The sequence below is a fragment of the Acanthochromis polyacanthus genome, chromosome 18 (genome assembly GCF_021347895.1).
Source record: "Acanthochromis polyacanthus isolate Apoly-LR-REF ecotype Palm Island chromosome 18, KAUST_Apoly_ChrSc, whole genome shotgun sequence".
NCBI lineage: Eukaryota > Metazoa > Chordata > Actinopteri > Pomacentridae > Acanthochromis > Acanthochromis polyacanthus.
This window is the reverse complement of record NC_067130.1, coordinates 4,654,659-4,681,054: the sequence shown is the minus strand read 5'-3', so window position 1 is coordinate 4,681,054 and position 26,396 is coordinate 4,654,659. Positions and strand designations below refer to the sequence as shown.

The window sequence follows — 26,396 nt, the reverse complement described above, 5'->3', positions numbered from 1 at the left end:
TTTTTTTTAAATTCAGACTGTTATTTAGTTGACATTTTAGTGATATCCAGTCATTTTTTATTAATAAATGATTGTCTCCATAATAAATAATTATAGAATTTGTAAAGACATGATCCCAATGAATGTAAAAAACTTTTTTTTCCTTTTCATAAAAATGCATGCAAGATATATCCATGGATTATCCCTCAATTATGTATATTTACCCCCAAAATGGCATCATTTTGTTGAAAGAGGATTGTAGCTGAAATTCCCAAATTTTCGCCTTAATTTACTGACATATATTACCACATCACTTATTTCACTTCAGTGCAATGAAAAAAAAAGAAAATGACACAATTCAAATACTATATTATTTTATTTACCTGAAACCACAACCTCAGTAATGCATGTACAGTCATTATTACTCTTCAATAATGATCGTCTTTTTTTCTTGTTTTTACATAATGGTTAATATTGTTCTTCGACCAGGTGTCATTGAGGAGACTGTACGGGCCTCTCACATTAGATCACAGTTTTACAGCAGTTGATAAAGATACATAATAATAATAATAATAATGATAATAATAATAATGCAGAGGCAATAAGGAAACAGAGCACTGTTGTATTGCAGGATTACCAATGAATCAGTGTCAGCCTGTTGTACTCATTGCAAAGGATTAATTCATGAAATTAAATGGATCAGTGAACAGCCTACAGTAGTTAACTAATGGGAAGAAAATCAAAAAAAAAAAGAAAAAACCTCAAGTAGAGCACAGTCAGTTCAGCATGAGTCATTGCTCCATGTCTAATATTGTGCAAATTACCCAAACCATTACAATAAAAACAGTGATTTTCCCAATATCTATGATAAATCCATCTTAATATGTCATTTGAGTATTATACATTAGAATCTATAAATACAAATCGCAAAGCCTACGTACAGCTGGAACGCATGCATGGATGTTTTTGTACACTGATGTACATCTAAGACCATTCAACCCAGTGTTTTGAAAGATTCTCTATGTGACAAGCTACCATGGAAGTCGGAAGTAAGTTCTTCATGCAAGAAGGGATCGTCGAGGGCGCTGAGAACTTCCCTGCACACAAAACTGGAATAGTGTCAAATTGATTTAGCATCTGCACACGGAGGTATAAGTGTGTGTTAAGAAGTGTGTGTGGTCTAAGCTCCCGGCCCCAAAACACCCCCCTTTTTAAAAAAAATTAAACTATACCCTCAGGTATTTGGCGCCGTTACGGTGAAAACGTGTCCTTTATGCCTGTGTGAGGGTACGTACTGCTGGTCGTCATGGGGTCTGAGGTGTGTGAAGTCAGAGTGAGCGACACAAGCAGGAGACATCTCCAACTTTTGAGGCCACTCTTAAATCATACGAAGGCTACACGAGAGCCAACCTAAAAGAGAGAGAGAGACAACATTAATACAAAACATACTATTAAAAATCACAAGCTTCATTTTGATTTTTTTTTTCCCGATCACAAGAGTAGGTTTTTGTGAATTTAAGCACGTGTCAAAGGGGTGAAAAGATGAGCACAGTGGCATTCACAATAGTGGCATGTGGATGAAATTCTCTGTAGAATGATAGCCCGTATTCACTCCCTTGTATCTGTACATTCAGAGCTCCTTCTAGCGATTCTTTCAAAGTATCATTTCTTACTTTTCTTTTTTTTTTTTAATTTAGCAGCAAAAAATGAATCACATTTTTATTTAAGGGAGAGCCTCTTAACCCTCCTGTTGTCCTCTTCTACGGGCACCAAAATATGTTGTTTCCTTGTCTGAAAAAAATCCAAAAATTCAGCAAAATCTTCCCCAAATTTCTGAAAATTAGCAAAACCTTCAGGAAGAAAATTCCAATAATTCCTTAAAAGGTATATTTAAAAAAAAATCCCCCAAATTTGGCAAGACAATTCTTGTAAATATTTTCGAAAAATTAGTGAAAATCTTCCCAAAAAATCCTAAAAATATCTAAAGTGATTACATATATGTATCAGTAAAACTTCTAATATTTTCTTTCAGAACATTTACATAAAAAATCTACCAAAATTTGCTGGATTTTGGTTCATTTTTTTTGTGAATGTTTCTTTTTCTCCCACCACAAAATGTTCAAAGATTTCCCAAAAATGTTGAAAATGTGGACATCGGAAGTTTCACTGTGAATCCCCCCCCCCCCACCACACACACACACACACACACACACACACACACACATTTTAAAACTTTTAACCGGGCTAATTTTGACCTGCAGGACAACATGAGGGCTAAAAATGTTTGTTTTACCAAATGAATCCATAGTAAAGTAGCATTTATCAGACAGTATAAGACGAATGGATACTCACTCTAGTGACAGGGGGGCCAATGGAAGGCATTGAGGAAGAAAAGCACACAGTTGTTACGTGGAACACAAACACACAGTGCAAACAAACCCAGGCTTCTACTCAAATAACATGCTTTGTAGACGGGGTGGGGGGGTTTTCTCACACGTGAAAATTTCCATTCAAAATATGATGCTTAAGATCAGTGCAGTCGACTGTATAGGCTCTAATCTGACAAGCGTTACACCACCACAAAGTATGGTATACCCAGCAGTAACTCTGAATGATAAAGCCTGGAAAAGTCACATGTACACAAGACCGGGTCCGTGTGTCATGAATATCTCCTGCCTGCCATGTTGTGCCAAGAAAACGAAAGCATTCATATGTCTGAAATGATCTGTATTCAAGTATTATATGAACATACAAAAACACTGGATATGAATAATGTCGATAACCACGGGCCTCAAATTGTATTAAATAAAGACAGAAAACACTTGATTCAAAGGGTTTATGAGTGTATTTTCCTTAAAGTAAAAAACATTTTGGGGTGTTTATTTGCAATCCAAGTTCAGTTGGAGTACTTGATGGATTAGTATTTTTTTTCTCTCGAGATTTTACTGTTACGGTCCTTTGAATCAAACGCCATGGAGATGGTACAGCATCCCCACCCAGTTCTGTCTCCAAAGCAACACACAAATAAAGTTAATGAATGTCACAAATCAATACAAACAAAATATATCCTTAAAAATGTTAAGAGGGAAGGAAGATTTTGTTCTTTGTTTTCTGCACAAGCAAATAGGGGCACACCTCAGATGTTACGCTTTAGCAAGACTGTCGAGGAAAAGCATCTAGAGATGAGCAAAAAAAATAATTCTTTTATCATATTGAGGTAGCTGTGCTCTGCCCAGTGCAGAAAAACTGACTCGTTTTCAATCAATATAGTAAAAAAAAAAAACATTAATTTACGCTCTGACATGGGGGACATACACAATTAAATTAGAAATGAGAAACCACATACAGTTCATGCTTGGTCACAGGACATGCGGCTTTTGTTTATCAGGATTTTTTTTTCTCTCTTTTGTTTAAGCTGAGCATTCAAACATTTCACTCCGAGTCCCAAACCTTTCCCCGTCCTCGTCTGCCACATGGCGCTTGTCCGCTCTGAAAGAGTTCTGAGTTTATACTGAAGACACAATGGTAAACATTTGAAAATAAATCAAGGCGGTATATGTCTAAGCCACGCCGGTCAAACAATTTACAAAGCCATTTAAAAAAACAAAAAAAAAAAGGTTGCATAAAATAGTGTTCAATCTCTGTACAGATCAATGATTTCCGATATCTTAAATTTCCTTTTCATTATGAGGGAAGCTAAACAAAACAATGCTGTTATTGTAGTGACATAGAAATTATATTCCAAACACCGTTAAAAATATGAACCTTAAAGGCAATATTAACAAAAAAATGGCAACAGTATATTTTCTTTCAAACCAGCAACAAAGTCCACAGCTATGGGAGTGATGGTCTTCTAACACTCGCATTTAAAGCCTCACCCATTCACAAATCCTACTCCAACTTAAAACAGGTGACTTCTTAATGTTAACACTTTATATTATTTGTTACGTTTCATGTGTTAAAGTTGGTCCTTCTCGTACGCACGCGGTAGGCACGCACAAGCACACACACTAACTCTACAAACGCGCGCACACACGCTAGCTATGCACATTTAGGAAGGCAGAGAGAGAGAGGAAAAAGGAGAGGAAAGAGGGAAGTGATGGCAGTGGGTGGGGAATGGAAAAGTCGAGGTTGTGCTCAAGTCAGTCAGGACCAGAACATGTCGGCCAAGTTAGTGTCGGTGCTGTAGATCCAGAGGACCAAGGGGAGGGAAAAGGCCACGAAGGGCCAGGAGATGCCCTCCAGACATGCAGACAGGGAGCAGCTTTTGGAGCCGGCGGGCTTCTCCAATTCTTTACCAGGCTCCAGGTAGTTCCTGGCAGCAAACTTGAGCATTTCGTCCAGTAGAATGACGGGTAGTGAGATCTTGAGCACCATTAACCACTGCGTCAGATTCAGAGGGGTGATCTGGAAGATGATCTGGAAGGAAACGCAAAAGTGCAGTTCAGGCTAGGTGGCAAATGCTTCAATTTATCAGAGACACACAGCATCAGCTCATTAGTAGAGTATTTATAACGGCAGATTAATCATTCTAATATCATAACAATGATATTTTTGCTCTGCGTGAGCTCCACTTCACAGCACAATGTTCTACGTCAAACTAAAAAAGATTTCTCACTGGCAGAGGCTCCACATAGAGAATGAGGAAGTGAAGGGACATGGAGAGGCAGATGGCTCCCAGCAGCCACACATTCTCCCAGGGAGGCATCCGCAACAGCGACTGGTTCTCTGACACGCTAAGAAACAACAAAGACAAATGAAAACGCTTGTTAAAATGCCACACACTGACAGTACATAAAACAGAAAAGTGAAAGAGGAGATCGAGACCAGTTAAGTCCAGCGCAACAGTCATAAATTGGTAGGAATCCTTGTTCAAGCTAACCTGTTGAGGGCATTGCACATTTCAATGGTGACCAGAACAGACAGGGCCATGGTCATAGGGTAAGGAGACTCAAACACCTTACAGTCCAGGCCTTGGTAATCGGGATTTTCTGGACCGCATTGCAGGAAATGGCTCTATAAAGAGGTGGTAGAAAACAAGATTTGAGCAAACACCAAAAAAAATCAAAATAAAAAAAGGTTTTGTGAGTTGAAGTGAACTGAACTAAAAGGATAGTAGCTGTAAAACTCTACCAGCTGGTAAAAAGTGATCCTTGGCCCGTCCTCAGCAGCAACAAACCACCAAGCAGCAGCACCCACAGTGGCAGCACCGACATAACCTTGTCACATGAACAAAAGAAGCATGGTTAATACACGCTGACGACGGCACAGACGCCTGCTTACTTACATCTGAGTAGAAAGAAGCAACAGTTACAGAAGCATGTTTGGTGATGAAGCACAGAATGTCTACTTCAACAACATTAAAATACAGTGCTAACCTTTGCAGTGATTTTGTGGCACAGGCTGCACGTACACCGACAAAAATATCAGCAGGTTATTTTCTAAAATTGCTTACAACTAAGTGGGGGAAATTTCAGATTCTTAGATGCATCACGATTTGGACATGGATAAATCTGAATCGATTGACAAACATCCAAATTTCAATTAATGAAAGTTTTACATAAGGGTCTAAATGTTGCGGAACTACGAAGCGCGGCACATGTTGTCTCCAGGACACTTTGAGGTGCACACCTGATGCGGACACGTCAACAGGCGCACAGAGGAAAACAAACATGACTTACCACCCCCACTGGGTTTTAAAACTGCAAGTGATGAAAACTTATTCAGTGAGACAAAAACAAATGTGTTTTGGGAAAACTGCATCAATATACATAAATTATAGATGCATCAATAATCGTCGTATAATCAATCCGTAGCCCCTGAGTCGTAATCGTTATCGAATCGTGAGGTGCCCACAGATTCCCACCCCTACATGCAACACAGAGTAATGAGTAGATGCACTAGTGTGTCACATACAGCATGTACACTCATTCAGTCAGCATGTGTTTGCTTCCACAGTCACTACGACCCAACTTACATCCAATGGCAAGGTATCTGAAGAAGAGCCATCCAGAGATGAGCGGCTCACGAGCGTTGCGTGGTGGCTTCTGCATGATGTCCAGGTCTGGTGGGTTGAAGCCCAAAGCGGTGGCAGGCAGACCGTCAGTTACCAGGTTGACCCAAAGCAGCTGAACCGGGATGAGAGCTTCAGGGAAGCCCAGAGCTGCAGTCAGGAAGATGCTACACATAGAGAAAGCATGACAATTAGGATGAAAAAGTTAAAAAAAATAAATAAAAATGTGTGTTGAAGTGCGTGTTTCTATAGACCAGCCATCCTTACCAGACAACTTCGCCCACATTTGAAGAGATGAGGTATCTGATGAACTGCTTCATGTTGTTATAAATAGCTCTGCCTTCCTCAACAGCAGCTACGATGGTGGAAAAGTTGTCATCAGCCAACACCATCTCAGAGGCGGTCTTGGCCACAGCTGTTCCTGAACCCATGGCGATGCCAATCTCAGCCTTTTTGAGCGCCGGGGCGTCATTTACTCCATCACCGGTCTGAAGTGAGGGTGAGATCCAGGACAGGAAGTCATTCAGTGTTTTACAGTAAATGATGAACTATCCAACCTAAATCTGATCTAATCTTCTCTTCTTAATCACAAAGAAGATGACAGCAGAGGATAACATCACCGAAAGAAGGAATAGGATTTTTTTTTAATGCTATTACGCATGACTGCAGAGCACACTTTTTTCTTACCATAGCTGTAATCTCATCGTAGGACTGCAGATACTCAACAATCTTGGATTTATGAGAAGGCTCAACACGAGCAAAGCAGCGAGCTTTGACCACAGCTTCTCGTTGTGCAGCAGGTGACAGATCATCAAATTCTCTGCCAGTGAAAGCCATGCTGGAAACGTCGTCGTCTTCTCCAAAAATGCCAATACGTCTGCAAATAGCCACCGCCGTCCCTGGAAAATAGACAAGAACACAACATTTACATCTAAAGAAATTCTGAACTGTATTTTCCTCATTGCTCCTATTTGTGTAGTTGGAAAGTGTTCTGTTTTGTTGATTGAACTAAAAATAATTAGATAATTTGTGGATGTTTTTTCTTTTTTCTCTCAGATGTGATTATCCCCACATACCCTTGTTGTCTCCGGTGATCATAATTACTCGGATGCCTGCGAGACGGCAGAGCCTAATAGAAGCTGCCACCTCTGCCCTGGGAGGATCCAGCATTCCCACACAGCCCACAAATGTCAGATCAGTCTGCGTGATAAAGCAAGAAAAACAAGTACAAGTTACCGAAAGTAAGAGCAGATTAAGGAACCAAAAATGCAGCTGAAGCTTTAGGGAGATTCCAGAGAGGTTATCCATCTGTCCCTGCTCTCACCTCGTACTCAATAAAGCGAGACGAGTCCTCCAGCACCAGATCATCTTTGCTCAAGGGGTTATCTCGGGTGGCCAAAGCCAAACAGCGCAGGGTGTCTCTGCCGGTTCCGTACTCTCTGATAACAGACATCAGCTTTTCCTTGATGCCAGGAGTCAAGGGCACCTTGTTGCTGCCGACACGGATGTGTGTACACCTGTCAATCACTCCTTCAGGGGCACCCTAAAAGCAGGAACAGATAAGAGAAGGGAGGAGAGAGAAATATTTTTAATCAGATATTTGTGTCACACCCTCAAGTGCTACAGTGATGCTGAGAGTGTGCGGTTCTCACCTTTACAAACATCTTGCCAACAGAGGAGCGTGCTTTATTAGGAATGCAGTACACAGACATAGATTTCCTGTCTCTGGAAAATTCCAAGGTAAACTCTTTCTTCATCAGCTGCTTGATGACCTAAATACACGAGAAAAACAACCGCAGTGAGGAATTCCTTCTCCTTCTGAAGTTCTACATCATTTAGGGTTATATCAACATATTTGAATAAAATATAGGAAAAAAAAGCAGTGTTTGTATTGTAAAGATTTGATTTTCAACAGATTAAGTTTACATACAGAGTTGCAGGCGTTGGCTCGCTCGATCTTGGACAGGCCTTTAACATCTGTGTCAAACACATTCATCTTCTCCACCAGACATGTGAGAGCCGTCTCTGTGGCCTCGCCCACCTTCTCGTACACGCCTTTGGTCTGATTTGACACAAACACAGACAAATGATAAGGTCGGTCACCGTCATCAGAAAATCCCACCTCGGTGCTCGCAGAGTAAGAACCAATTAACACCACCGACCTCATTGTAGTCCAGTGAGGAATCGTTACAGAGAGCACAGATAGAGGCCAGCTCCACCAAGGCGTCGTACTGGGAGCATCTGACAGGTTTGCTATCATGGAACCTAAACAAATCACAGAGGCAGGCAGGAAAGACTGAGTGAGTCGAGGTCCTGGTACAGACATGGTAAAACAAGACCAGTGAAATGATTTTTTTTTAAAGGTGATCAAAAATAAAATTTCTGCATTGATGCTTCTGACGTATTTATAAAAATGCACTATTTTGATGTTATACCACACAGAAAGAAGACATTGTATACTCACACTTCTCCATCTGGGGCATATGTGGAGCCAGTAACAGTGAATTCCTTTAATGAGCAGTGATCTCCCTCTGCCCGATCAATGATAAACATCTGCAAACATAAAAACAGGAGAGACAAACTGTTACTGCTTGTTTCACACACACCACATTTATTACCTCTAGATGAGAGTTTAATCAATACTTCTGCATTAAATGCTGTATCCATTTCATTATATTGTTAGTGTTAAGGTGCACAGATATGCAGAGGAAAGCTGAGGGGCTGATGCACGCTGCGTCCAGCAGGTGGCAGCACACTCCAATAAACCTGCCAGAAAGCTTCATATTTATGAGACAACGCTAACACAGAACAGGTTATAATAATAATGAAAGGCTGAGCCAAAGCAGATCCTGGGCAATTTGGCGGGGAGGATCCATAAATGTCATCTAGTTAGACACAGGATTCCTCTGAGTTCAGTCACTCCACATGTATAAAAGTGACTCATAACTCTGTAGAGATACTTGAGAATTCAAGCCTTAGGATAGGGATACTCACTCCAGAGTACTGTTTACTCAACACCTTCATAAAATAGATTTAGAAAGCTTAAAATATTTACAATTTGAGATGTACAAAGTAGATTAAGTTGATTAAACGTAAAAATGATAAACCATGGTGTACTATGCTAGAGATGTCTGAAATCAAGACAAAGCTTAACAAATGAGAGGACAAAGCAGAGATTTGGAGTGAGATAACAGTAGAAATGTTAACACTGCTGTCACACGTATGCTGCCATTCATATATAACACGCTCTTCAACCCACTGCACCACATCTGCCCTGAACAGAGGGACAAAAACAGACATGTACAAAGGATGAAAACAGAAACATCCTAATAAAATGATGAGCTGGCGTTACGGCTACACTCCCTTCAGGCACAAGCAAGACTACAAAGAGCAGCGATGTCAGTGGCAGTGATTCCAAAACACATGAAGAAGGAAAAGAAACTGAATTGAATAGAAACATTCATTCACCCAGGGCAACTAATTTTAGTAGTGCCCTATTTGGACAGGGGCATCATGGATGCTGCAGATGTCTGAAATGTATCAAAAAGCTAGAAATGTCATCCTCTAGTCACTAACTAAAAGGCTTGAAGAAATGCTCAGTATAGGTTTCACTTGCAGAAAACTGTGCAGGATGGGCAAGAGATGAAAAGATAGAGAGACAGCAGAAAGAGACACAAGGTCAGTTATGCAACTCTACTGGTTTTGCTGCAAATGACTAACTACTGCATACTGATCAGCATGCTGCCTGAATAGGGGTGGGGGCTGAAGAAAAGCAAAGAAAAAGACAGCGAGGTGGAAAAACAGGCAGAAATACATATTTGTTGGACAATAATAGACAGCAAGTAGTAAACCAACACAGCGTGAAGCATTTAATGCCCATAAGGCATGAGAAAATACACCTATGCACTTCTGAATCTCATTTCATCTCTGTCTGTACACAACCTTAGCCTTCATTATTTAATATTCGTCATTCAGCCTAAACACTGTTCACTGCTAACAGAGGTGGATGTACACAGCCGTACGCTGACTCTGGGGCACATGGTGCTGATATGATGTGAATGTTATAGTCACAGTTTACATAATTCGGAACTAAACGTTGGGTTAATTTTGGGACCTAAAAATTAGGTCACAGCGCAGAAAATGTAAGCAGAGCTCGCTTTATGAGAAGGTTCTCTAAATGTAATCACTCTGAATAACATCTGTTTCATTTTAAAGGTGCATCACCTAAATATTTTCACTGAGGCAATCCCTCTCTAAATCCATAAAATGCTAAAATCACTCGCTTCAGATGCCCTTCTACAATGAACTTTTAATCCACTCAGCAGTCAGACAGTTTGAGCACATCCTCATTCATCATATTTAGCTGGGAGGAACTTTATGCAGTATTCCTCAGTGTGATGTCAATATTAGAGCCGAGTGTTCCAAAGCTGGCTTTACACTGTATACATACATAAACACAAGTGGTAACGATGCGTCACGGACACACCTCAGTCCCATTCACCGGTTTGGTTGTGATCACAGATGGTCTTTGTCTGATGCTAATTTTTTTTATTGTCGTAGCTTATAATTGCATAGCTTTTTATGCCTACAGAATGCGATGAAATAAATAAGTCATTTCATTAACATATAATAATTTTGTATGTCTGCTCTCTTAGCTGCATGTTGAGACCGTTAATCTCATTGCAGGTGAACTGAGCTTACTGTTGAAGATGATGGAATAAATATTGGATATTCATTAAAAACCAATGCTTAGAATTAAAACAAAAACAACAACAAAATCTAAACAGCCAGGCAGAAACCACTACAACCTATCATGAGGACATGGGACAGACAGAATGTCCACATGTTTTATAGCTGAAATGTTTATGAAAATTGTAAGCTTACCAAAACAGATGAATATGTAAATTATCACTGAACATCTTATTCACACAGCAGACATCTGACTGGCTTCCCCACAGAGTATGGCTGCCAAAGAGGTAGGCCTCTTCAAAAACCACTTTAAAATTCCCTTGTGTCTCCAAATGGTGGTGTGTAACAATCCACTAGCAATCTTTCTGCAAGGTATTAAGAACCACCGTCCGCTGCTCTCTTACCCTGCACACAGACATCTGATTAGTGGTCAGCGTGCCAGTTTTGTCAGAGCAGATGACAGATGTACAGCCAAGGGTCTCCACAGAGGGCAAACTGCGGACAATTGCGTTCTTCTTGGCCATGCGCCGTGTTCCTAAAGCCAGGCAGGTAGTGATGACAGCCGGCAGCCCTAGAGAGGAGCCGCAACAAAACCACGACGGAAAAGAGGATTATTAAGACTTACAGGAGATGATAAACAATTCCAGAAAGAGATGAAACTGTAATTTATACTATTTACTCCAGTGATGAAAAATCTATCTTGTCCTTCTTTGTCCCTGCATCATCAAGTATTGAAAGACAGCCCATAATGCTGTATTTTCTACCGGAGCCTCTCAGAGTATGTCAAGGACACGGCTGTGTTTGCGGAGCTCTCTAACTTACCCTCAGGAATTGCAGCAACTGCCAGAGCCACAGCAATCTTGAAGTAATAGACGGCGCCTCGGATCCAGGAACCTCCATGGACGGGATCGTTGAAATGTCCAATGTTGATGATCCACACGGCAATGCAGATCAGCGAAATGACCTTGAATTACACATGAGTTTCAATCAGTTTCATTAATAAATTCAATCATATATGTAATCACTTACATTTGATCAAGTAGAAAGGGTGGATTTCTTTCATATATTTAAAACAAAAGGTAAAAAAAAAACCTCAAGTTTGTCACAATAATGTCACTTCAATAACCTTGGATAGCTGCTGCCCAAACTCATCCAGTTTCTGCTGCAGTGGTGTGCGCTCCTGTTCTGTGGATGCCATCTCATCTCTGATTTTGCCAATCTCAGTGTTGCCAGCTGTGGCCACAACCACGCCGATGGCCTTCCCAGCCGCAATGTTGGTACCCTGTGGAGTTGGAGTAGCGAAAAAAAAAAAAAAAGAACATATTATGCATTAGGCTTCTGGGCAAACAGGTTAAACTAGATTAACAACCACTCTGAGACATGAATGAGGCACAAAGAAGTGATTTTACACGTGGCAAGAGCCGACATGCAGCACAAGTCATTCATCACTTTACTAAAAAAACATTTCAAACACAGTGAAAGGAACCACTGGTAGCATCAACGGTCCTTTCAACGGATCTTTGAGCCTTCAGTCCTTCAATATGCATTATGTGTATGTAACATATATTTTCTTGAATGTATGAAATATAAAAAAGAGGAAACAAACTGATAATTCAGTATTTTCTATAATTGGACAAATTGCAGGTGAAGAACAACAGGACTGAGAAAAGATAAGGATGAATGTGGTCGCTTTTATGTACAATCAGATGCACAGAAAATATGCCGATGGGGCAGGGGTTTAAATTAAGCAGGGTAAAATAACGCTGAAAAGCCTAAACTCACAGAAAACAGCATGTTCTTTTTGTCCTGGTTGACAGCCCGAGGATCAGGCACCGGGTCTGTGTGTTTGATCACAGACACAGACTCCCCTGCAGGAAGAAGAAACAAAAAAATAACAGAATAAGAAGCAGTGGCAGAGTTTCTACGTGGCAGAGCGTGTAGTGCTAGTTCTGATGGTTGGTTGACACTTTGCGCAGACAGGTGTAGAAAAGGCTTTGGAGCTGCCTGAGCAGGCCTGACAATTATCAAACGCTGCCCTGCCACTGCCTTTCAAACCCCTCAACTGATGTGTGATTAGACTGTGTGTGTCTGTGCGGGTAATCAACTGTGCTAGGCCTGCACACCACTGATAGAGTAAGCCAGGGAGCGTTTGACGGGCGGTATGGCCATGAATGGGGAGAGGAAGAGAGGAGAAAAATAGCTCAAACACTAAAATATCCCATGGAATTTGCTACCAATTAAGGCAGTAGCGCAAGACAAGAGATTTAAGGAGTTGATTCAAATAAACCTCTCCTCTCGTACATTATCCATCCTTCAATATTCTCCCCTTCTAATCTTTTCCATCTACCTCATTATCCATCCACACATTCATCCGTTTAGCTTTCTTCCACATCATGCTCGCTTCTTGTTGGCTGGGTATTGACTGAGCAGCCATGACTACTGAATGTAATGAGGGCATGTGCGTCGAAAGGAGACGGAAATTGCTTTTTTTGTTGTTGTAATATGTATGTGTCGATCAAAAGAGGTGAGCTGGCTGATGGGGAAGGCAAAGAATTAATCCAACAAAAGAAAGGAAAAGCAAAGCATGCCTATAAATATCATCTCCATACATTTAAAGGTTAGTGTGATGTGCAAATACAACTGCATGTCATGGTGAGAGTTAAACAATCTTAAAATGACCTTACCTGTAAGAATAGACTGGTCTACCCTCAGCGTGGTTGACTTGATAGAAGACAGCCTGATGTCTGCAGGCACTTTATCACCAACTGTGCAGCAAAACAACAAAGCAGACACTTAAGTGCCTCTTAGCAATTTGAATGCATCTGTAAAGACTACAGGTGGAAAGACACTTTAAACAGAACAAGTTATAAAACAAGATGAACGGCGATTTGATGCGATAGAGACACGTCAATGTCCCAAATGTAAAAAGACACGCCGAAAAACACCGTCTTATCAGAAGAAGATAAAAGCAATAAACAAACAGAAATCAAACCACACACAGACAATAAACACTTGGAAATTAAGTCAGCTGCCGTGTTATCCCAGATCATGCTCATGGGAGAAATAAAATAATCAAACTCGAGTTATTTGTTAGAGAGGCTTGGGGAGAGTCGTGCATTCAAAAATTATTAATGCTCCACTCGTCTGCACAGGACACAAATAGATTGCAGCTCATTCTTTCCACTGACACAAGACTTTAGCTATCCCCAGTAAAACAAATGCAAAATGTAAATACACGCTGAATTTCAAACAAGCATTTCCTCTGAGCCAGTAAGTACCATTAAAGCCACTGACATTTATTAGATTTTCTTAAAAGGGCAGCAATAGTTTGACTTCATTGGATGGTTTCACATGCAGTTGGGTCTGATCTAAACAGATAAAAGCACAAATAAATGAACCTTTCAGCTTTTGTGGTTTGATAAAAGGAAAACAGAAAGCTGGAGTTAGACTGCATATCTGCCCTCAAATGCTTTTTAACATTTGTTTTTTATGGTTATAGGATGGGACAGGAAACACAGATGCTATATTTTACCTCTTGAAAGGTCTAATCCATAATAAACATGTGAAAATTGTACATTTTCTCAAGTCTTCTAACAGTTAAACTAAACTGTTGTATTAAGACTTTAGGCCAGTTATGGGTCCTCGTAGCACTCAAAAATGATGGCTAATATATTAATACAATTCTAACGAGGTGAGAATGATGGAAAATGCCAGTGTTGGGCCCAAGAAATATTACTTTCATCCTACAGTAAGACATCACACAGCTTGAAAGGACAGTAAAGTAAAAGCAATGACCCAGAGGCTCTTAAGAGATCTCTGCGGACAGTGGTGACAGACATGTAAACCAAGCCCTGGGCCTCTGCCCTTCTGAGTGGAGAGGAAGAGAAAAGGGAAGGAGGAGAGCAGAGAATGGAAGAAGGATTAGATGAGTCTTGCAAAACACACGTCCAAAAATGGGAAAACTATTTTGATCAGCTGAAAACATGGTGCTGGACTTAGGGAGGGGGAATGACAGCAAAAAACTTCTGTTTTAAGCAAGGAGAACCCGATCCACGTCACACGAGCTGAAATAGAAACAGTATGACGTGTGCTTGCGTACAGACAGTTCATTCACTCTCACTATTCTCACAAGTTAGTGACAGGTTTTCACTACTCATCAAGGGAATGAAGTGAGGAAATTCTACTCAAGAACTACGTAATCAATAAAATATGCAAAGCACAGCATTGTTTTACACCCTGTTGACACTGTGCAGTTCATTTAAAAATATTATTACTGCAACATGTGGTAATGCTGAGGCCATTCTGAGGGATAATACTCGTGGACTATACCAGCTACAGCACTACCAAATTTGGTCCGCCAGCTGATCAGACTCTCCACTCCATCATCACCTGCCTGCCTTCAAATTGGATCCAATATAACAGACAGGAGATAGTTCACGAGATGAACAAGCATAGCATGAGAGAGGACACAAAGGAACAGAGGAACTGCTGTCACTGGAAATATTAAAGACTCCAAGCCCTGCGGGAAGGTTCCCATAGAAAATCACTAATTAGAAAACCTCCTACCTTGGAGTAATAACGAAATACCCTGCTATTTTCCACCCATTGGTGTATGCTGGGAATAAGGTCACAGCAAGCAGACTAACCTACTTTCAAAGGCAATGAGAGCCATAAGCAATCCGTGCAATGGTCAGTAGATGGATAAGCATAAGATACAGCCATCTCTGCTTCTGAAATTGCTGTTACTGTATATTAAAATTCATTCTACTTTGCACACAATGAATGCAATTATTTTGTAATTATCTGCAGTATTTTGCTGCAGTGATCTAAAATTTGCAGCTGTTTCAGCTGAGGGTGGCAGATCTTTCCTTTCCTTTCGTCTTACAAAACATGCTCTTTTTAGCTCTTATTCTTAGGGGAGAGAGTGGACAGCCTCTGGGACAGGGTCCTTTCCTTCTCCCTTGTGAACAAAGGTTTTTATCTGTGTCATCTGTTCCCCTGAGTGAGGGACAAATGTCAGGCTGTATAGTTCTAACTGATAACACCCCATCAGTTGTTTTTAATGCACTTTTCAGGGGCCGTGTCTCCACTTTTTCCTCCCCTGATTCTAATCAATATGTGAACCCCTACCCCATGCAACTGAAACATAAGCTTTGACTTACACAATAAAATTTAAGAAATATGGATTACAGAAAACAACCGCTATTGTAATATCTGAGATCAACTCAACAAATTGAATTTTAGATTTAGATTTTTAGTTATCTTGTAAGTTACCCAGCACCCGACTATTCATCCTGTGCGGTCCAGTGAAACTTTAGAGGCCTTAAGAGGGTTGTATATTTTCTCTCGCAGTTACTGAGGTTGCTCGCACGTAGGCTTGCAGCCTTCTGGGACTTTTCATGAGTCCCTACAGGCTTCCAGTGACTCTTCAAATTCTCTAATGAAAAGGCAAAATCACAACACACAACCTTAACATACACAAACATGCACCATACAGTGCATATTAGTTTTACTATGTAACAATAATGAAGTACATCCTTGAACATGTGAGAAGTAGAGGAATGAAGTAAGGAGCACGGACAGATGAAACAGAGAAGCAGCAAAGGACAGGCAGAGACAAATGGCTTGGGTGATGACAATAGACAGACTATCCTACACTCTTAAACACAAGGGAGGAAATCTGGCCATGTGGCCATCTGCAGCACAAATTATTTACTGAATTGAATCTGTATCCTTTCTACATGTTACATCCTGTCTTGCTGTCTGATCCCCAGGGTAGGACAACATTAACTCAGACTGTGGTGTAAAACTATGAGCCAGAAAGAACAGGGATGATCAGTGTCACATTTCGCATCTAAAAAAGTAATTGCAAGGTGAAACAAAAGTGAGCCGGAAAGGAACGAATTGGCACTGTTGACTCAAAGTGCTGCCTGGCAGTAAATAACACCAGCAGACTCGCTCTGGGTTTTTTAATGAAACCCTGCAATAGTCAAGAGACTAAATAGTGTGAGTGAATTGCTCAACTAAGGAACAGTGAGTCATTATGATGTGGGTGACAGGCAACTTAAGATATCACTGAAGATAATCAGCACAGCCTAAATGGTGTAATATAGGTGAAATAAGATATTTTAGGGGTTTGCAAGCAACTTCATATCTTAATATCTTGCTTGTTATACGATTCATTATGGTCCTCACATGGCCAGTTAAACAAAAGACAGATTTCTAACATTTAACTTTCAGAAAATTTTCCACAAAATGAGCGTTAAACATACAATCACACAAGGAAAGTGACGTCACATCATTACAGGAATATTAAGTAAAGAGACTGATAACTTATGCTCATGTTGCAATGGTGACTTCCCTTTGGGTGTGTGCTTTTTAACCCATGCTGCCAGTTGGCATTATGAGTGACACACAGGCCATTTTTCACGACCTGTGGATAATAATGAGCTTTGTGTTTTATCACTGCTATAGCTGCTTGACAGGATCATGTGTCTCACTGTAGGTAATCAGAGCCAATTATCCAAAAGTGATGTGTGGTTAAAAAAGGTTTGGAACTGCAAGGACTTGTGCTGCACACACATGATCCTTCAAATAGCACTTTATGGAAGGATTTTTACTTTCTAAACACTGACAATGTCTATATATAGGCTTCCATGACATTATGGCAATCATCCATCAAACTCCAAGCTGCATTCATCTGTGACTGTAAATGGGAAATCACTCTACAGTAAAACAGTCATCTGTTCCCCGTGTGCATCAAAAAGTCTCCATCAGCAGCAGTGTTAGGTGTTGCTGTAATTCAAATCAAATATATCAATGAAATTTGGATTCAGAATGCACCATACTGACATCTCATCTAAAAATGTTTTCACAGAGCGGTGATTGTGCCACACAGACATGGAATAGATCCTTTAACATTACGCCAGCAGCTCAGAGCTATACCACTTACGCAAAAGAAAGCAGGTGCATCACTTAAAAGCTAACTGTGGTCAAAGATACTCCAAAGCAAGCTGCTCAAAACAGCCCAAACACTGAACTGTGACAAGTAAGCAAACACCGCAGGAAAAACATGTCCCTGAGGTAAATCTTGCTAATGGAACATGTCCTCTTATCCTTGATGTCCTCTAGGTAGATGAGACAGCAGGTTCTTACATCTGGCTTACTCTTATGAAAGGCGGAACGGAGTGTACGCCTGACTGTTGGAGCAGGAGTGGGCATAACGCTCACAAGGACTAGAAAAAGTACGTTCTCAGTGCAAAGCAAGGCACAGAACCGTAGTAAATTGCACACTCAGCAAACAAACTTGAACTGACCATTTAGAAACAATTACACTGACAAAGATTCTAAGATTGTGACGACAGAAGAGTACCAGAAGGACATAAACCACATGCCTCGTTTGACAAGACAGTTTATAGCCTGGTGTGACACTCATACATCACACTCACGCTGCAGCTTGCTGGTTGGCTACTTGGTTCCCGAACACTAACAGAAACATGTACACAGAGTTCTTTAGCAAAGTTAACATTACTGCAAATCTTGCTAATTTCACAGATTCATATAGTGTAACGTAAATCTGACAATCAGCTCCGTCCTCGTAATTTATGCGTTCTCAGAGACCCATCTACCAGACTTGAGACCATATTTATGGTCAGCTTGTTACTGCAAACAGTAAATCATGTGGCTGAAACTGCAAATATAAAGCATGCAGAGAAACTTGCTTGAATTAGCCTCTGTTCCTCTAAACTATTGGACAGCAGGTTGAATGATTCATGCAACTCTGAAAACAGCATAATGATTGAAGCCACACAAAGAGTGGACTCTACAAGGATCATATCATAAGGCGATGTCTGAATTGCTATCAAGAACGTCACGTGCAGCAATGCATGCTGACATTCACTGTCAAATAGGAACAGGATGCAGAGGCCACTGAGACCGGAAATCTGAAGCATGAAAATTTGACAGAAACAAGACAGAAGGGCTCAGTACTGCTCTATGAAATAATATTAAATTGATTCTGATTCCCTTTCTAACCCTAGCTCAGATTAAGGATGGCAAAAATCTAGCTTTAAAATATGACAGGATACTTCTGATAATTTTGGTTGGGGAAAAAAATTCACGCAGAAATTTAAAATTACTTTTGCTTTGACAGGAAAGTGGTTCGGTTAGTTGATGCAATGTCGAACCATGCTGCAGTAAAGTTTAAGTCATGTTAGGCAGTTAGGAAAGATTACATTTCGTTTTATCTTAACTGTACAGTATTTTGTTATGTTTACAGACCGTGCACGGAACTGACTGAAGCACGCTAGGGAGAACCATTTCCAGCAATCACCAAACAGAAATTGGAAATTGGCCATAACATTCCATCTCTTGTTCTAGAAAAGCTTTAATCTGTCATTGGTTGTAATTTGTTGGAGGCTGTGAAGATTCAATTTCAGGATTTATTTAAGAACGCTGAAATCCCCTTAGCTGTGCAGCAGCTTCTGTATAAGTCAGGATGCCATGCCAGGCAATTACTGAAGTGCTGATTATGACTTTGCCTTTACTGATGCCTCATGTCTTCATTTACAAATAAATGTGTATTACTATACAAAGCAACCTTATCCAGCTTTAGCAACTCAACCCTGCAGAATAAACATGACCATTTAAGCTTGCTCAAGTTAGACTGAAATCGTTTGGGTTAATACAGCACTCTCTTGACAGGCAGTACAACATTTGGGTTCCACAGTCCTTTGTTTTATGTTTTGACAAGATTATAGACCATAAAGCAATCATTTCTGAGACCCTACTAAATTAAGCTTTGCTTTGGGATACAGTTCTTTTTTCGTTGTTGTTGTTTCAAATAGGACTCTACATAATTAACAGAAACATGGAAAGTAGGGGGAAATAAAAGCAAAGAAAGATCGAGACAAAGATAAAAGATAAGTGATGCCAAATTAAATCTCAGTTAGAAAACACTGGGAAATGAGGAGCAGTGACGCAAAAGCCATAAATATATGTGGCCGTGTCCAAGTTGAGGTTAGCCAAGAAATGTTCAGGAACAGACTGGACCTCTGCTCTTGTATTGCATAACTGCTTTACTTACTTGGTACTACCATTATTCTGAAATTGTCAAGGGGGAAGAACAGGATGAAGGATCAGCTGTGTGTTTGAAAGTATATAAAGAGCATTTCATGACACTGTTGATGAGGTTTACAGAACACTACATCTCTTATAGTCACTCACTGCATCTGCTTGTTGAATTATAGCCCACAATTAATCATCTTTTAGGGGTTACATACGAAATAGAAGCAGCAAGACCAGCTTTAAACTGATCAGATGATCCATCCACAATAGATTTAACAAAAACTAATACGGATGCAGACCAACTAAATGAATATTATGTTTTCTTTTGCTGGGAAGGCATAGCAGAGACTAGCAGGAAGCCATTATGAACAAATGCGATTTACACTCTGATACAATTTCATTAATAAGGTTTAATTGTCCAGAGTATTTTTTAAACTGTTTGCCAACTTTTCGCTTTGTCATGAGAAGTTACAAGCAACTAAGATTATTTGGAGGATTAGAATGCATCATGTTTGTCTACCTAGTACTGCTGATCTTACCTGCCACCTCCACAATGTCCCCTGGCACAATGTCTCTGGCCTTGATTCTCTGGACACTCTTCCTGTCCTGGCGGTACACTTTTCCCATCTCTGGTTCATACTCCTTAAGTGCTTCAATGGCATTTTCTGCATTCCGCTCCTTAACAGTAAAAAATGGGGGGTAAAAAAATCATTAAAAAACAGCAAATTTCACAGAACCACCAAACAATTCAAAGGATCTAGTTGAAAAGGAAGATGGAAACAAAGCTACATCCCAGATATTTCATTTCAGACAGTGTACTGCTGTTCAAAATGGACAGAGTGGCGAGTGGAGTGTTATCTTTATGTAAGCAAAGCGACATATAAAAAATACAGTGTCCATGATCAGCAAACTCAGATAGGCAGTGGAGTAGAATTATGCAGACACTGTGGTGTGTTGTAAAAGGCAGAAAAAGCAGTCAGATTGTGTGCAGAAGTGAAACAGAAAAGAAACAGCATGCCTTAGATTTACTGTAAAATAGTGCCAATATATGTCAAAGTACCCCGACTTTAAGACTACAATAACATTCTTACTTCACTCTCAAATGTTCTTTCTTGACTGCTTAGTTCTCTCTTAATCCTTTTTCACTTCTACTTTTCTGTTACTTGACTTTTCCTTGCCTGGCTGATAGGTCACAGACTGGCTAGTTTTAGGAGTGTAGACATGTAGACAGGGCACACAATCCCAGGAAATTATGGTCTTTGTGTGGGTGACCAACAGGGACACGGAGTTCTTAAAATGGCTACCAGAGGAAAGGTGAGGGATTACTCAGTTAAAAGATGCTTAAAAAAAGGCATACAAATCTACAGTTGGTTAGAATTAAGGTGAAGACAGGCCGAGCTTCACAACAGGTAGGAGCATATCAGCATCACAAAAAAACAGAAGACACAGCCTCCTCCCTCTCCACTTCATTCATAGTGGCTTTGTTTGTATAAACAAAGTCAAACAGCACAACTCCCTATTTACACAAGCCTCAGCAGGACTTTCAAGGAGCATTTATTTTTTAAGACAGTCCAGCAGAGAGGTTTGGACGTAGTAATAGGCATACAGAGAAAGTAGATGCAGGCTTCTGTCAGACAGAACAGCACACCCGTCAGGATGGATAGATGAAAAATGTGTGCTGATGCGGCGCTTTAAACTAACGAGCAGAGTTATACGCTGATTAACATAGCCTTCACAGCTGATTGCCAATCAGTACAAGTCTTCTTCATCCATGACATGGTAAGTTTCCTCTTCCAAGCTGCACATCTTCTACATCGCTGACACTCTGATGACATCAGAGGAACAGCTAATGATATAGTATTAAAACTCATTAAGTCTGCTATGAAGAACAATTGGTAGGACAGATGCTGGTAGGAGAATTCTTCTGACTCTCATCTATTCAGCAGTGAAGAGCCACTTTCTGCCATCAGCCCAACTTAGTTAATTTGGTCAAAATCTCCTGAGCAAAGTTACTTCTTAAGAAAACTTTACCAACTATGCACCGTTTGGTAGCCATTCTAAAAAGGCCGACTGTCTTCACTATCAATGTAACCATTTTTGTGAACAACACAAGTTTTCATCACTAATGCAAAGATAGATTGACAAATGCAATGACTGTTTACCTGCCACACTCCTACAATGGCATTTGCTATGAGAATAAGTAGGATAACAAAAGGCTCCACAAAGGCTGTAACAGTTTCTTCTCCCTCTTCAAACCAGGCCAGCACCTGCACAAGAAACAGACAAAGAAAAAAATAGCAGCATTTTAATACACTGCAAACACCAATTTATATTTAAGAGTTCGATACTGGTAGCATTAAAGTCCCATGCCTTGGAAAACACACTCTAAAAAACGACCTGAAATGAATACTTCTGTATGCTCAAAGCAACAACTGTTTAAACAAGAGTACCTTTGAAAATGTTATTGGTTGGGGGTCCTATAATTTTGGATTTCTTGGTTAAACAACGTGAGAGTCACGGTAAAGCACTGCCTATTTTTATTCACTGTAAATGAAAAGTCTACAGGCTTGGCTTTGAAATTGTGGTGCCAAATTTCCATGGACCCTGACCTTCTAGCGACTGAATGAGAACATGCAGACTTTCAAAATCACAATATGAAACAGAATATCAATCAGTGCTGGCCACCTCTTTACGTCAAACACATCAATAGAACAAAGAGGAGGTAGAAAGGTCACAGCTATTTTCAGCTGATTGTCTATTTAGTGGCTTAAGACAACAAGAACCCCTAGTGTAGTTCTCTAAAGCCTGAAAAATATTAAGTAAAAACCTGATTAAAGTAGCTTCACCAGCAAATGTACACTCTCTGCCAAATAGAGTTCAGTTCCTTTTTTTCTGTTTATTCATCAGTTCATAAGATGCAGTGCAAAATATAGTTTCAGTGTCACATTTTTGCAAAGACGCTGCAAACGTGCAAATAATAAAAGGTTAAGGGAACTCTAGTTTGACTGTGTGAGTATTTTTCAAACATAAATTTGATATGAGACCTTTCAGCTAACTTTCTACTAGACAACAATATAATGTTAATTTTGAATTTCCTCCCAATACCATGTCCACATGCCTTGCTTTCAGGTAAAATAGAGCCAGAACCCCACATCAACTTCTACAATAAAAAATGACTGATAAAAAAATGATAGAATGATTGCAACTACCATCAATCAAGTAACAATTCATAATAATAAATATCAAGCCAGCTTCTGTCTGTATTGTAAACTGGGCCAAGTGTGTTAGGAAGAGTGTAGTAACTACTTTCTCCTCTTTTAGAATCTGTGCCAGCAGTGAAGTGTGTCAAATGAGATGCCAGCATCCTCCCTCTTCTCCAGCTCTAACCTATTTAGGCACTGCCAATCAAACATAACATTCAATTTATTTTCTATAAAATAAAATCGCTTATGTTGCACCAATCTACTCCTGAGAGTTTCAACATAAAGTCTGACAAATGTTTGTATTTAACTTCGTAGTGAAATGTCTGCCACACTGAAATAAATGTAAATGTGTCTGCACGTGCTGTGTGACCGCAACCACACTGGGTTTTACAGCTGATGATTTATGATCTTTGTACGCATAGCTGGCTGTTATCGCCATGCCTTGGTGACTGATGATATTCTGAGCCAATGAGCCAACAGGCAATCCTAAAGTAGAAATAAGGCCACTCGGTAGTGAATTGCCTTGTACAGACACTATGCTGGGAATTGCTACTCGCCGGTGACATAAACACAAGCGTCCTATGTTATGTCTGTTCATTAAAGGATCTGTCAAGCTGCGTTTGTGATGACAACATGAGTACTGGACAAGAAATGTTGAAGCTTGTAATAAGGTCTCGTAAAGTCATCGCTGTCTTGCAGTGGCATGTTAACGCCTGGAAATTCAACCGTCAGGAAGACATACTGACTTCTCCGGTTGCTTTCACTCTTTGACAACATAGCATGCTGCTCATTGTAACAACATGGCACATAATCATCAAACATGTTAATGTGGCATTGATATCTGTTTCCACATTAGCCCCATGTCATTGTTTCTTTATATTTACTGACTTCATGGCTGCTGATGTGTTAATACACTCTTTATGAAACAACGAACTCAAAGAGGCTGCACTGACTTAGGATTTGCTTGAAGAGAAAATCTATGTTTGCACTAATATCTAAAAACAAAATCAAGAAAAAATGTTCATCTGGGTTGTGTCACCAGACAGATTCTGGGCGCCTGTCTTTTCCACTCTGAACAGCATTCTTGCTAAGCCGTCATCTGCACAGAATCAATCAGAAAATGATTATATACAATGTGTAGGTTGGCAGAGCTGTACTGCGAAAATAAAAAAAACCTACTGAACTTATCCCTAAAAAAAACAAACATGGTGCTGAAGATGAGCACAGAAAATGTGCAACTGGCAGAAAGCCAAGTTCGACTATCTTATTTCATCTTCCACACTGAAGGAAACGAGGCAAGCACTTGTACCCAGAATGTGAATTACCCTCTCAATACTCTGACATTAAAATACTATCTATACTCACTTTATCTTTAGTTGAGTATTGAACTCAACATCTTGTAGGAGTGTCACAACCTGTTCACAGGCTTTTACTTGTACTAATCTTGATAATACGTCAAAGGAAATACGCCACTTGGCTGTAAACAAATGCATACATCAGACATAAGCCACTGAATTTGTTTCGCTAGGTCAGCTCTGTGCAGTCTGCATTGGCTGGACACCGAATAAGCCCCCAGCACAGCTAACAAAACATGTGTGCATTACTTACAAAGGATATGCAGGCAGCGAGTAAAAGGATCCTCACAAGCAAATCTTCAAACTGTTCAACAACCAGTTCCCAAAGGGATTTACCTGGAAAACAATGGTTTCGTTCAAATAATTAACAACAATGCTTGCCTTTTGTTGAGAAAGTAGGAATGAGAAATTGTAAATATAGCTACAGGTGATTTTTATATGGATGTATACGCAGTGGTTCACTCACCCTCCTCGGCTGGCAGTTCTGCAGATCATCCCATTCAGGCCGCACACAAAAGAGAGGTGGACAAGCAGTTATTAGGTACATGTCAGCACTTGCTGTACAATTATAGTATGCTGCTGTAGCTAGAGTGAAGCACATTTACACAGATACACGGTACAGCGGAGGATGGTGCGCTGGTAACTGATTCAGTCATCAGAGTGATGCTTCCCACTATTACAACATACGGATCGTGACGTCAACCAGCTTCCTTTCTGCTCGGCTCGTCGGCCGATGCAAGCCGGGGAGCTACGGGCCACACATGATACCGTTTGCGGACCCACAAATTTCGACTAGCCCCTTACCGTTTGGTCCATATCGTTCCCGTTGCTTCTTCACTTCCTCTACGCTCAGACCCGTGCTTTCATTCACGTTAAAATAGCTGTAAACTTCTTCCACCGTCTTTGTGTGTGCGTTGTCCATGGTTAACGGCCACTTGAGGACACCGCTTGGTTTCGCTGGTCCCAACCTCAACCTGTCACGGTCCTCTCACCAGGTCCTCCTCTGGTGTCAACGAGGGAGTTAAAAACAAAAAAATGCTGGGAAAATATCAGAGCTGAAGCCCACGGTGCTGGCTGTTACCGGCTAAGCAGCGATAACACGGGGGCAGCGAGGCGCGCAGGTGTACGGCGAGAGTGAACGTATTAGCGGCTAAAGGGGTGAGCTAACAGGCTAAAGCTAGCTAACTGTTCCTCTCTGCTCCGCTTGAATTCGCCGGCTGTGCTCCGCTAGCTTTCTCGTGAGACCTTGAGCGAAAAATTCATATCAACGCCCGCGGTCTAGAATGGGTGTCGTTAACGTCGTCCCCTTCTTTTTAAAACGGCAAATCCCCGGAATAATCTGTCCAAATAGATGATTTAAACATGTGGTTAAGTTGCAGCTCGGCTCCCTTCTCTGCCTATGTGTTGCGGAATCACCAGCGTCCTCATCGGCACCAATCGCGTTTCTTCGTCGAATGCGGTGTTCAGTGTCCGCATGTGGAACCCGCTCATTGGCTGGAGACACAGGAAGTGCTGTTGTCTCACTCTCTCTCTCCACGATGACTGTTTGTATGTGTGGGGCCATTAGCCATATTAGACTTACATCAAATTCACATGACACCCACGTTTAATGTTTTCCACACAAAATACGAACGTGTTTGATGTTTTTCCAAGGCACTTGTCGCTTTTAAAAATTATGACTACATAATTTGGCTTTGTGTGAATTAAATGTTAATTTCTAGATCATATATTTAAATTCAAACAATGTAAGAAGAAGTGTTGTTTCTCGCTAATGAATATATTTCAGCTATTTTATTGAATTTCCATTAAGTATAAGTCCATAAAGCTAAGGAAATACTATGATGATCAAATTATTTATAATTTTTTATGAAGTATTTACTTGAAAGTGGCAAAGCTGATGTGGAATAGAATAGAATAGAATAGAACAGAATAGAACAGAATCAATCAATCTAAACCGATTGATTGATTCTGATCAAGCCTGCTCCCAGTAGTTCATCTCACAATAACTAACTCCAATAACAATGTAAATAAGGACACAGATATTTTTCTCAAATTATTTATATTACTTCTAGGAGAAAGTATCTATTTATA

At 40.3% G+C, this 26,396-nt stretch overlaps 1 protein-coding gene across 1 annotated transcript; it reads right to left on the bottom strand.

Moving 5' to 3' along the window:
• Nucleotides 1-336: 336 nt before the first annotated feature.
• atp2a2b (ATPase sarcoplasmic/endoplasmic reticulum Ca2+ transporting 2b) lies at nt 337-25,772 on the bottom strand. The gene is made up of 24 exons (XM_022215841.2): nt 25,110-25,772; nt 24,772-24,789; nt 24,559-24,641; nt 21,910-22,014; nt 20,287-20,425; nt 13,366-13,446; nt 12,464-12,549; nt 11,808-11,963; nt 11,504-11,645; nt 11,086-11,252; nt 8,457-8,545; nt 8,155-8,257; nt 7,923-8,054; nt 7,645-7,764; nt 7,317-7,535; nt 7,069-7,192; nt 6,680-6,891; nt 6,260-6,480; nt 5,957-6,159; nt 5,113-5,198; nt 4,862-4,995; nt 4,598-4,715; nt 2,332-4,398; nt 337-1,389 (listed from the first exon to the last, which is right to left on the bottom strand). The coding sequence occupies exons 1-23, from the start codon at nt 25,225-25,227 to the stop codon at nt 4,126-4,128; spliced, it is 3,129 nt and encodes a 1,042-aa protein (XP_022071533.1). The 5' UTR covers nt 25,228-25,772; the 3' UTR covers nt 337-1,389; nt 2,332-4,125.
• Nucleotides 25,773-26,396: the final 624 nt, after the last annotated feature.